The sequence below is a fragment of the Pithys albifrons genome, chromosome 2, assembly GCF_047495875.1.
Source record: "Pithys albifrons albifrons isolate INPA30051 chromosome 2, PitAlb_v1, whole genome shotgun sequence".
Taxonomy (NCBI): Eukaryota; Metazoa; Chordata; class Aves; order Passeriformes; family Thamnophilidae; genus Pithys; species Pithys albifrons.
In genome coordinates this window covers 93,273,982-93,285,995 of record NC_092459.1, presented here as the reverse complement: position 1 = coordinate 93,285,995, position 12,014 = coordinate 93,273,982, and the positions used below count along the sequence as shown (strand labels likewise).

Here is a 12,014-nt window from a genome sequence, read left to right as displayed (position 1 = left end):
TGTCCATGGCAAGTTTGATTTAAATGGGGAAAATAGAGGCTATAAAGCCAGTTTAGCTGATTATAAAAGATCCTGAGGATGCCAGTGATTTCACTGGTGGAGCATGACCAGAAGACCATCTTAATGGCTCTGAAGGCATTTTAATTCCTATGCACTACAAGAGGATGCTACTAAAACAGTACAGCACATTCTGTTCCTAGTAAGAGACAAGTGATTTAGGAGTCTGTACATTCTGAGCTTAGCAGGGTACATGAAAAGAGGAAGGTTTCCTCTCAGAGCATTATATAGAGGCTTCCCACCTACAGGAACAAAAAACAGGTCAAAAAAAATTAATTCAGAAGGAAGAAATCAGCGGTAATGCAAATTAGAGAAATCTGTATTAAACCATATATATTTAAACATTTTCTTTAAAGAGATCTTTACTTGCAATGCAGTTTTAATACCTAAATTTACATTTGCAGTCAGCAGAAATAACCTTTATCTAGAACAGCATTTGCAATGTCACAAGAAAGTATATGTAAGATTGGACGAGTGATATATTACATGTAATATTTTACAAAGCAGTCATATTACAATCTTGTGGTAATCATGTCACAAAGATCTTCATCAACCAAGAGGCTTTATTTTAGATAGCATTAGCATATATACTGTTTGTTCCCTGGTTCCAGTACTGTTCTTCATAAACCTGTCTGAGATGGTCTCTTTACCTGCCTAATACCATTGCTCTAGGAAATGGTTTCTCCAATGCAGTGTTGAAAGAATAATTTTTCAATTTATGTTGCTTTAGCAGTAAACTGAAAAAAATAGAGACCACAAATAATTAGGGAGTTCTGTCTAAATTAATGGCCTAAACCAGATTTCTAGGACAGCAATAAATCTAGATCTCTTTGAAAAATCAGATGTCTAATCAAATAACTGGTATAGGTCACAGCACGTTGAAGTCTCACAAGAAAAAAACTGTAATCAATCCTTGTAATGCAGCTCCTACCCACACGTGACTCCTCTGAAAAACTCTTCTCTGATATACGTGGCCACATCATGTGCCATCCCCAATCCTGTTCTTCTCTAATGGACCAGCTGAGAGGGGCAGCCAGCCACAGCGACGTCTTACTGAGAAGGAAGGAGTTGCTCTGGTTCATACAGTTCTGCCATGCAGTGTCCCTCAGCAAAGCAAGAGATGATAGGCTGCGGTGAGTAGCAAATTGGCTTTTTGTCAGTGCCCATGTTCTAGTCAGTCTTATGCACAAGAGAGTGACTTTTTAACTCATTATTGTAACTAAATTCATTATCGTAACTTAAATTAAAAGCTTTGACCAGCTTTGAAGAAGTGAAAGGACACCACAGATACCTGTCAAAATCAAACCTTGTATGCAGATGGCCTGAAGCAGCCTGGCCACTGAGATGGAAACTATGGCTTGATGTACAGACATATCTTCCTTACCTGTCCTGCCTTGAACTGGTCTGTCCATCCTAGGAGGAGTTGGAACAAAAGCTGAAGAAACTCAGTGCTGCTGGGGCAAGTGCACAAGTGATTAAGAATGAAAACCAATGGGCTGTGCAATGATTAGGCAGCTGCAAACACGGCTTCCTTTGAAGACCAACCACCACCCAGGTGAAAGGGACCTCCTGAGAAACCTCTCCCAGGTGCACCTTGGAGCAGTAGAGGGTTTTCCCAGCCAGAGTAAAAAGAACTGTGGTGTCTTGCTTGCAGCAGAGGGACTGAGGTGTCTGCAATCATTTGTGCAGGACTGGAGCTTGTTCTCTTGGGTTCCTTTCCCTTTAGCTGAAACTTTCTGGCAGCTGAAGGTAAACTCAAGATGATGCTCTGTTCCCTTACTAGAGGCTGCACACCACAACAAACTCTTTCCATGCTTTATTCCAACTTAGTATGTGAGAACAGAATCTTCCAGCTATAACAGTATGTTTAGAGAGATGCAGCATATGCAAAATGTGCCTTCCCTTTGATTTAAAAGATGTAATGAGGGGTACCATATCACTGATAAAATTAGAATCTGTAAAATTTGCACACTAGGGATTGATTTAAACTTAGTTTTCCCTGGCCTGAAGGTTTGAGGCTTGATGTACTTGTGGGTGAATGGTATCCATTTCTAGTACCCTGGAAAACATTCAAAGTGTGAGTTCTAAATGGTCTTTTTGGTTTGGAATTTGTTTTCTTGCCTTAAAAATAGTTGGGCTCAAATATTCTGGAGCAAGCTGTGAGGTTACATACTCTGTAAAATGTGCAGAGTAACAGTAACTGGCACATGCTTATAGCATGGATTCCACCCACTACAGAAAGAATCTTCTAGGCTTCTTGACAGAATTTAAATACAAGGTGAAGCATAAGACTACAACACATGCATCCAAGATATACAGCCTGCAAAAAAACCCACTGAGAAACAAACCCCATGAATCTTACCTAAATGTTTTCGTGATGCTTGGCTGCTTCATTTAATTACAATTTTGCTTAGTACATAAATTCTCAGCATAAGTTTGCATTTTGTTCTATGTACATCTTAAGAATACAGCAGGAAATACCATTGCTTAGCACATTAACAAAAATCACATTATATGGGAGGTTTGTCAAAATACCTGTATTCTAAATTATATACAATTCTAGAAATCCTCTTTCCTTTGAAGTCTGTTACTCTCCAGAAACCCAATCTGTTTGTCTTTAAAACCAAAGTACAGAAAGCATGCCGATAAAACAACTTGAGCAAAAAATATTAACTTTTCAAATTCCATTTTTAATTTAAAAAAAAGATGGAATGGATCACCATGTGATGCCAGCAATTTATTAAAAATTTTTTAATTTTTTTTTTTAAACTAACTGTCCCTGATAAGGGAACACATGAATATTGCAAGTCCTAGGTGGGGTCATATTCCCCAAAAGATATGGATACGATGTACTCACATTGTGGATAAGAGTATTATCCCAAGGTGCACTATGTTGTATGCTCCCATATACAGAAAAGAACATGTGCAGAAATGTGTATTCTGATGGTTGATACATAGCTTTTAAAATGTAGATATTCACAATTCTCAGTTTGTTTGATTTTTCTCTGAGAAAAAGTCCACATCAATTAGCAGCTCAACTGACTGTTGTGATGGCTGGCGTCTTCCCTCCTTCCTCTCCTTCGGCCCCTTCGGCTCCTGCTTCCACCTGATTGAACTTACCAAGCTTTTTCAAATTCTCCAACGCAGATTTAAAAGTGTCCTTCAGGTTGTTCTCCAGGACCCACCCTTCACTTTCGCATTCGGGATCTTCGGGATTTGAAATGCTTTCCAGAGAGGTGTGTAGAAGGCGCAAGCCAACCATCACCGACATCTGTGCCAGGCAATGGAAAAGACAGAGAGTGTCAGCCAAACCTGGATACTCCTGTCACATCCTCACTCTCCTCAGGTATCAGCAGCCCTGCCTGGTAGTGTGAATCAAATGCCAAAGGCCCCAGTGGGACACAGCTTAAGGGCTGTGGGAACCCTCTGCACAAGAGGAGATCCTGAGCAGGCTTCCCCCTTGAGATGCCCAGGAGGAAAATGTCCTGTCAAGAGTAGGAAAGAAGGTGGAGTTCTGAACAACAGGTGAGCACCATGGAAAGCATGACAGTCAGTCAGCAATGAGTGGAAGCATCAGCTTATGATGGAAGTACGTGCTGGTTGCTGCAGAACTGCAGCTTTGAGTGGCTATTTGCACAAGGGACCATTCCATGTGCCCCATCACAGGGGCAGCACCTCCCACAAGCTTTTGATGCAAGCCCTGCTCCTGTGCACTAGATGTCCATAAAGTAGTTTGTATGTGGAACAATGTCCTCTACCACCATCCACCTAACTCTAAGTATTTTTACTTTGCGTTGACCTTAATATGTTTGGTGAGTATATTAAGCTGATCAAGGAGATATTCATGAATCTGCATCTCTCTGAAGAATGGAGCAGCATTAGAATTTGAGCCATCAGTCTGTCTACTTCAAATTCTGGTTTTATTTTTATACAGGGATGTGCATATAAGGAAACTAAGGCTGCAAGTGTATCTCTCACTGGCTCCATCTGAAACACATTTCTATTTTCCATTAAATATTAACAAATCCCAGCAGCCCTGAATGAGGCTTCTTCTACTGTATTATGTTGGTGTGACACTTCTGACACTGACAACACTCCACACCCACCTCCAGACAGAAAGAGTTGTTTTAGCAAGTCTCCTGCTTTCTAACACTGTTCAGAACAATTTGACCTCCACTGTTGTGGGTGCGTATGAAGAAAAGTGATTGATCAGATTGAAGTAGAGAAAGAAAAGACAAAAGGAAATGAAAAAGAATAGGAAAGGAAAAAGGAAAGGAAAAATGAAAGGAAAAAGGAAAGGAGAAAGGAAAAGAAAGGAAAAAGAGAAGGCAGTGCCCAGAAGACCTGGTGAGGTGGTAAAGCAGGTGGTTGTGATGGGGCAGCAGTAAGACTAGTTCAGTCTTTCTTATGCTGGGTAAAGATGGAGAACATTTAATGTTGTCAGCGACCTTCTCTGTTACCCTATCCAAATTCCCAAGGAACAGATTACCTCTGGTCCTCCTAAATCTTAATGGCTAAAGAGAGTGGCAGATCTGATGTTGGGATTCAGCCACATAGCATGGCCATGGCAGATATCACATCTGGCTTTCGGACTTGGGGGACTGCTCAAGCATGAGCTTCCATGGACCGTTCATGGGCCTGTCTAGTGTGGTCATCCTACTTGTGTATGACCAGTGTCTCGAAACTCTTGGAAGACTAAACTGCACTTGGTTACTCTCAAAATTTGCAAATGTTCATATTTTTCTGCCTTCATTCAAGATCAGAAAGGGAAAAACATTGGTCAAACAAACAAGCTTCATCAAATACTCCCATGTCCAAAGGCAAATTTTCATACCATTTAACATAGGAATGCCTGACTACCCACATGTTGGTCCTCAAGGAAGTTTCTAGTGGCCCTGAGTCTGTAAGTAGTCTGTTAGCCAATAGTATGATGCTTTGACTTAGTTGATACACTATTCTATAAAAGTCATTAAAAGTGAAATATCCTGTCACATTAGTCTTGGGATTTAAAGCCTTTGACATCTTCCTTTCAGTCTGAGTTTTTGCTGAGTTTTTGTCAATTTTGCAGCTCTCAGTTACAGAACTGGTATCTTTGAACTGAAAGGCTGTTGCAAGTACCAGTTAACAGGGCTGGACGCACAAGATGATCTCCATGTTGCTCTCCACTTGTGCTGCCTTGCTGCATGCCAGCAGGAGCTTTGTTTTGTGACTAACCTGCCATGTTCCACTATTTGACAGCTAAAATTTGTGTTCCTGCAGGCTTCCTGGACCGCTCTAAGTCACTAAATATGGTTATGCTTTAAAAAAAGGAAGGTTCTTGGGCAGCAGGGAGCAACTGACCTGATCTCAGATGAGATTTTGTGATATTTTCCCTCAGTTTAAGACTGTTTCCTTAAAAACCCGGCTTAGAAAGTTTTGAGGTCCCTGAAGTTGAGATTCCTTAAAAACAGTGCAAAACATTTGGGCTCTCATTGCCTCCAGTGAGTTGAGCCTGCCTTCTCTGCCAGATGAAAAGAGAATCCAGGAAGTTTGAGACAAGTATCTGGTAGATCTGTCTGTCTCCTATATGATCACATAGAGTCTTGGACCATCAGTTTTGCTGAAGTCTTACACCAGGGAAGGCATAACCCCATGCACCAGTATATGCTGGGAGTGACAGGCCAGAGGCAGCTTGGCAGCAAAGGGCCTTGGGGTCCTGGGGGATGCCAAGTTGTCCAGCAGTGTGCCCTTGTGGCAATGTGGGAAAATGGCATCTTGGGCTACATTAGGCAAAGAATTGCCAGCAGGTCAAGGAATGTGATTCTTCCCCTCTACTCAGCCCTTATGAGACCAAAGCTAGACCTCCAGCCTTAACGAGTCTGACTCTGAGCTGTAGACCTGAGCTTAACCACAACCCAACAGAGAGGGCTGGGGCATCAGGGCCCCAGAGCTAGGCCAGTCTTGCTGAGTGAGGATTTCCCTGGCCGATGGGCAAACTTTCATGGACACTCTTGTCACTTTACATTAACTTTAAAGCTGCAGGAAGAACACAGCCAGAGTGTTTCTCCTGGGCTAGGGGTGGGCAGGATGGGCTGTTGTATCCCCTGCAACACACCCTCGTTCTGGGTCAACAGAGTGACCTGTGTCCTCTGGAGTGTCCCTGCTGCCTGTGGGCTGGTTTTGAAGTTCACTTTCCAGCACAGGCCACATACTGGGCCTCCTGTTTGTGTCTCACTGCTCTCCTGGAGCTCAGTGCTGGGCTCCCTCTGTGGCACCACATGTGAGGCAAATTTCTGGGTCTTTGCTGTTGTAGTTGCTCTGACCTATTGCATACCATGTGTTTGTACAGGTGAAGGACCTGGAGCATCTCAGGAACCAGCCTCAGCTCTCTTCCTTTTGAAATGTTCTAATCAGGGCACCCTTGAACCCCACATTTCCTCTTTGCTGGCTGCGGTGGGTCAAGAAGACATCCAGGCTTGCTCTGCTTGACCTTCTGCAGCGAAGCCCATCTGTTTGCCAGGGTTTAGCCTGAGGCGGCTTAGCTAGAGCAGGGTGTGTTCTTTTTTTGTCACCCTCATGACCAGTCGTCACTCACGAGAAGCCTACAGCTTTTGTTAGTAAAAGCAGCATCTAGATAATACATTATCATTCTTTTCAAATGGAAGTTTTGATATTTCAAAATCTTCCTTGCCCTTAATATCAAAAGGTTAAACTTGAGTGGCCTTCCCTGAGGTCTCCACACCTGTTTGGCAGGTTCTGTTTTGCTACAGCTCAAAATAACAGCTGTGATTAGGGTTTCCCTCCATGCTCCATCCCCCTTCCCACACCTCAGTATCACCAACCCTGCTGGAAGAGTCCTCTGCAGCCCCAGAGGGGCTTTGCTGGGGAAGTGCTGTGGTCCTGTCACTTGGCTTGAGTTCACAGCAGCTCCAGGTGCAAAGCAAACCAGGATGATCCTTTGCTTCTGCACTTTTCTGTAACGTCTCAGAAAGTCAGTCAAAGGGGAAATGAGAAGTGCATCAACACTGCCCACTGGGCACACCCTGCTCAAACCCACACTTACCGTGGCCAGAAGGTGGGACCTCTGCTGCCCTCCTACTCAGTATAAAATTGTTTCCTATCCTGAGTGGAATTTAAAGGAAGTGGTTATATTTCACGGGAGAGTAAATTAATGTCTGCTTCCTGCATTGCTTCCTCCCTTCAAAGTCTGCCTTAAAAACAGTGGGAGTTTGAGACCCAAATATGCACCCTTTATAGCAGAATATCAGGCAAGTCATAAATATTCAGGAGGGCAAGTAATTATAACCCAGGATTGTGTTGTTTTTTTAAAGCTTTGCCCTGAGAGTCCTCTGATGGCCTGGAAAAAAAGTCTCACATTCTATTTTGAAAAAGATGAAGAAAAGAACTTTTCTTATTTCTCATTATGAAAAAAAATACCCAGATGTACTTTGAAGAGTTAGACATAAAATACTGCATTTTTATCACTGCTATTAATGCAACATATCACTGTTATTAATCTCTTTTAAGTCAGCAGAGGTATGTTACAGGTCTCGAGTAATGATTTTTTGTAGCTGGCATTAGTATTTTTGTGCATTTTCCCCCTGAGTTTTTGAATTTCTTCATGATTTTCAAATGCAGCTGAAATTCCCCTCTCTTCAAGAACTCTGCACGTTTTCCTCACATTGAATGAACAATACTTGAATGTTTTCCTCACATTGAATGAACAATACTTCAGCAGCAAAGCTGCACTTTGGATTATAGTGCCTGCAGACATCTGCACTGGGCAGTGTTGGCACCTGTTTGCATATGCATAGTGGTTTTGGGAAGCAGAATAAAATAAATCCAATCCCATGCTCCACCTAAACGACTTTTTCTGACCAAAAACCTAGGTGGAGCTGATGAAAGACTTTAAACCAAATGCTGCCCTGGAGCTGGATGCTGTGCATGACTTTAGGTCCTATTTGCATCAGCATGTAAACTGATGAAAACTCCTTAATTGCACTTTCTGTCCCACAAATTACTGCCAACTCTGTGTATTTCTCATTCCCCACGAATGGTGACATGTAAAATTGGTGCATGTGGACAGCAGAGCCCTGGCAGTCTCTTCCTTGCTCACCACCTTGCATTTGGCAGAAAATCAGTCTCTTTTTCCCTCTTGCTGTGGGATACTTGAGGCTCTGGCCCCTTGCTCTGCAAGGCAGGTCTGTAATCCCACACACCCCCCACACTTCCCAGCTCTGCCTCCAGCCTGAGACCTTTCAGGCCTAATGCAGCTGTTCACTATTTGGTGTTTCCTCAGCCAAAGAGTGGCAGTGGCCAATTTATTTTAAATAGATTTGATCTTTGACTCAAAAGTCCACACTGAAAAACACTCTGCTCCTCCAGAGCTGGTGCTTCAGTGAAGTGGGGCTGAGGGGAGAGGGTTACCTCAAACATCCAGACGAGGAGGGTGACGGCGCCCATGGAGCTCATCATGCCGCTGTAGTAGCTCAGGAGGGCTTCCCGACACCCACGGCGCCACAGGTTGAGCTCCTCTGTTTGGTAGTCATAGCTGTAGTGAGCTGAGTTGTTGGTGACCTGGTACTGGATGCAGGGCCTTGGGGAGCTGGGGTTGCAGCAGCTGAAGGGGACGCCATCCACCAAGTACCTTCCGTCCACGTTGCTTTTGATCCGACTATGGGCAAGGGCAGAAGAAATGTGAATACACACACACACACACACACACTCACCACTACCCCCTACAAAGATATGCAGGAGCAAACTTGTACAGGGAAGGAAAGCAAAGACAAGGAGAATTTTCCATGCTGCCTCCTGGCCGTGCCATTTCTTCACGTCCCCTGCTCACATAGTGGCGTTTGTTCTGGGTGTTTTTCCTCTCTGAAATCCTTTTCTATGTCAAGGCTACACTGAGTCTATAATTAACTCTTCATAAAGGAAATGTGTGCTTTTGGGTCACTTCTTCAAAGAAAGTAATTTTTAATAAAAGTAAATGGCAGAGAGAAATTTCAGGAGGGGTAGTTAGAAAAGAGTAATGGCAGCATAGCTGATGTGGAAGGGAGATGCTGGAAGTGACCTGACAGCCTTAGGACTCACCATATCCAGCTAGACCATTGATCCAGCAAAGCTAATAGCTTTTCTTTGATGATAACAACTCCCAGGGAGGGGTTATACATTTATTCTTGGCTTGGGAAGATAGCAAGTATTTGAAATACAAAATGTGCTTCAGCGACAGGATGTTGCAAAATTCCCAAAGTCCTTGCAGGAGCTTCCCAGCCCATTCATTTGACACTGTGGTTGTTCTCCATAAACAGTCATTTAATCTGGTGATTTATGAGATGTTTAGATGCGACAGAGAGAACTTAGTAGGCAAATAGTTCCACTGGCATGACAAAAAAAGACCATAATAAGAGAACTGCAACTCTAACACATGCCATTTTCCTTAGAAAATGACAGAATTGAGAGTCTCAGTGATCTAGAAAGGTGAAAAAAAATCTGAGTGTCACTTGTAGCCTTCTATATGGATAATTTAAAGCTATGTCAGAGAATGAGGAGATTGCAACAGTCTGGTGAAGGAAAATTCCACTTTGCAGTCATGACCTAAATATATCTAAATGCCAAACGCATATGAAGTTTTATCTCGAGATGTAAAGTGTGCTCTGAATTGGGTCTAGTTCACATTTATGTGTAAATGCTTCATCAGAGGGACTGGATAAGGCCTTCACTCTCCAAATAATATAAAGATTCCATTGTGGGGGACAGACTCCCACATTCCCTGGAATTAAGGAGAACTTTGCTATTGACTTCGAAGGTGCCAGACTATCCCACCAGGAACGTGAGCAAAGATTGTGCACCATCACGTAAGTACAAACCTTGAATTCACTGACATCCATTTGTAGATTTTTAATGCCCTATTTCCTGCCTCAGTAGTACAAAGAAATTACCTTGAGTCTCAGTCCCAAACAAGGCATCAGTTATTAAGGACAGTATAACCTTGTTTTCCCTCTGTGCATTGCCCTTCCACTGCTGCTGGATTAAGTTACAGCTCTCAAATCTCCATATAATGCTGGCAAGTTTTTTTCAAGAGTTATTTATACCCATGGGCATACATTTGCAATGGAAATGCTCCATTATTAAACAGAGAATGTATTTGTTACAACCCTGCAGTGCAATGAGTCAAGTCTGTAAAACATTTCACTATAAAGTCCTCCTTCAGAATTGCAAAAACAACCAGACCACCCAACAAGTCAAAACAACATGCAGAGAGACACACAAGTGAAATGCCACTTACACAGTCAGGCCCAGATCCCAAGCGACATACAAAGATTTTTTCACAATTAATTCAGACATTTCTAACACAGGCAGTATATTTAAAAGTCACATTGCTTCCCGTTTACAGGACCCATTATGCAACCATGAAGTATGAACATTAATGAATGATGTTCCCAAAGAACCCTGAGTAACCATCTCTTTCCCTAATGCTTAATTTTTTAAAAGGTTGTGGGTATTTATGCCCAATGCTAACGTTTTAATTTCAAAGGTTCATTTTGTTCCTGTGTTTATTTTCTGCTTGAGCTTACTGCACCTAACCTGATTTTGGGATTACAGCCTCTTTGGGCACTGACATCAAAGCCATTAAGGTGTTTCTGGTCAACAATCTGCTCTGGTTTGTATAGAGGAAATTAGTGCTGATTTCATGTGAGGTTTAAAACAGGAGAGAAATTAAAATGCATTTGGCTACAAGAGCCACTGTATAAGCCTAGGAACATCAATAGATTGATGCTCAGTATTATCACAGCACTGAAGCAATCCATTGAGTGAATATAAAAATAAAATTTGAAATATTAAGGATTTAAAACACATAAATTATTGGTAAATTGTTACTGCTTCTATTTATTTCCACAAGACTGATTGACTGCCAATATCTAAGTGGAGTTTTAAAAGTGGTATCAACAGTATATATCCAGGGGATTATATTTTAGCAAATTAATAAATCATATTGAAATCTGCCTTAGGACTAGTAAACTTCTAATACTTTCCAGTTCATCTGGGAGTAGGTATGTGTGGCTCAACATAATGGATTTATAAAGATGTCAAAGAGAGTAAAAAATATTGTCTGTTTACATTGCACTGAGTAAGAGTGAGGCTTGTATTTTGGTGCTTTACATTTTATATTCTGGATAACTTTAGAGGAATTTGTCAGGATAGGAGGCAATCTAGCTGATCATTTAGGAGGCTTATTATGCAAGAGCAGAGAAAGACCTCATTTTATACAAACCCCTGTCCAGTCAGTGCTTGCCGGGGCATAGATTTCTTGAGGATGATACTGATCAAATAACGATCCTACATGATACAAACCCCACTAAGTCACTTACTCTTTCACTTCTTTGGAGCTGAAGTCCAGATATCTGTTGCTGATCCACTGAATTTCGAACCAGTCTTTGTAGCCATTGTTCCCACAGCATTTGAATTCAATTTGGAGCATGTCGATGGTCTTCTTCATGAAGCATCTTCCAGGGGTGTCTGTGTCCCGGTAGAACTTCATGCCATTCTTGAGTCCTTGGGCCAGTGTGCTGTCCAGAGAGCCTCTCATGAGAAAGCAAATCAGAGCAACGAAGAAAATGAGGATGTTAAAGACGAAGCATAGTGCCAGGTAAGGTTTCAGCAAAGGCTTCCACTTGGCAAATTTAGCGGGATCCAGAGAATCGTAACAAATTTTCCCAGCAAAACCATTGAAGGCGCAGGATAATATACCCACCAATATCAAAGAATTGGGCACAAAGTGGCTTTCAGAATTGTCCATCACTTCGCTTCGCTTCCGGAGTTCAATTTTGAGGAATAATCCCATGCTAAAAACAAGGATTCCAGCAAATACCGAAAACCAGTTCATCAGCCATAGTCCCTGCGCTAGTTTTACCCGTTTCTTCTGATTGAATTTGACTTTCAGCAGTGCCATCTTTGTAATGGGAGATGTTGGAAGA

General features: G+C 42.2%; 1 protein-coding gene across 1 annotated transcript; it reads right to left on the bottom strand.

Moving 5' to 3' along the window:
- Positions 1 to 3,091: 3,091 nt before the first annotated feature.
- PRPH2 (peripherin 2) lies at positions 3,092 to 11,989 on the bottom strand. Its single transcript, XM_071548043.1, has 3 exons — positions 11,409 to 11,989; positions 8,464 to 8,710; positions 3,092 to 3,328 (listed from the first exon to the last, which is right to left on the bottom strand). Exons 1-3 carry the CDS (start codon positions 11,987 to 11,989, stop codon positions 3,092 to 3,094), a joined length of 1,065 nt encoding a protein of 354 aa, XP_071404144.1.
- Between the last annotated feature and the right edge of the window lie 25 nt (positions 11,990 to 12,014).

What these genes read in the sequence shown, in the direction of transcription:
- PRPH2 (XM_071548043.1), bottom strand. Translation starts at nt 11,989, where the DNA reads ATGGCACTGCTGAAAGTCAAATTCAATCAGAAGAAACGGGTAAAACTA. An exon ending in AGCTCCAAAGAAGTGAAAGA is followed by an intron (nt 8,711 to 11,408) that starts GTAAGTGACTTA and finishes CCTTGCCCATAG; the next exon opens with TCGGATCAAAAGCAACGTGG. An exon ending in TCCTCGTCTGGATGTTTGAG is followed by an intron (nt 3,329 to 8,463) that starts GTAACCCTCTCC and finishes TGCCTGGCACAG; the next exon opens with ATGTCGGTGATGGTTGGCTT.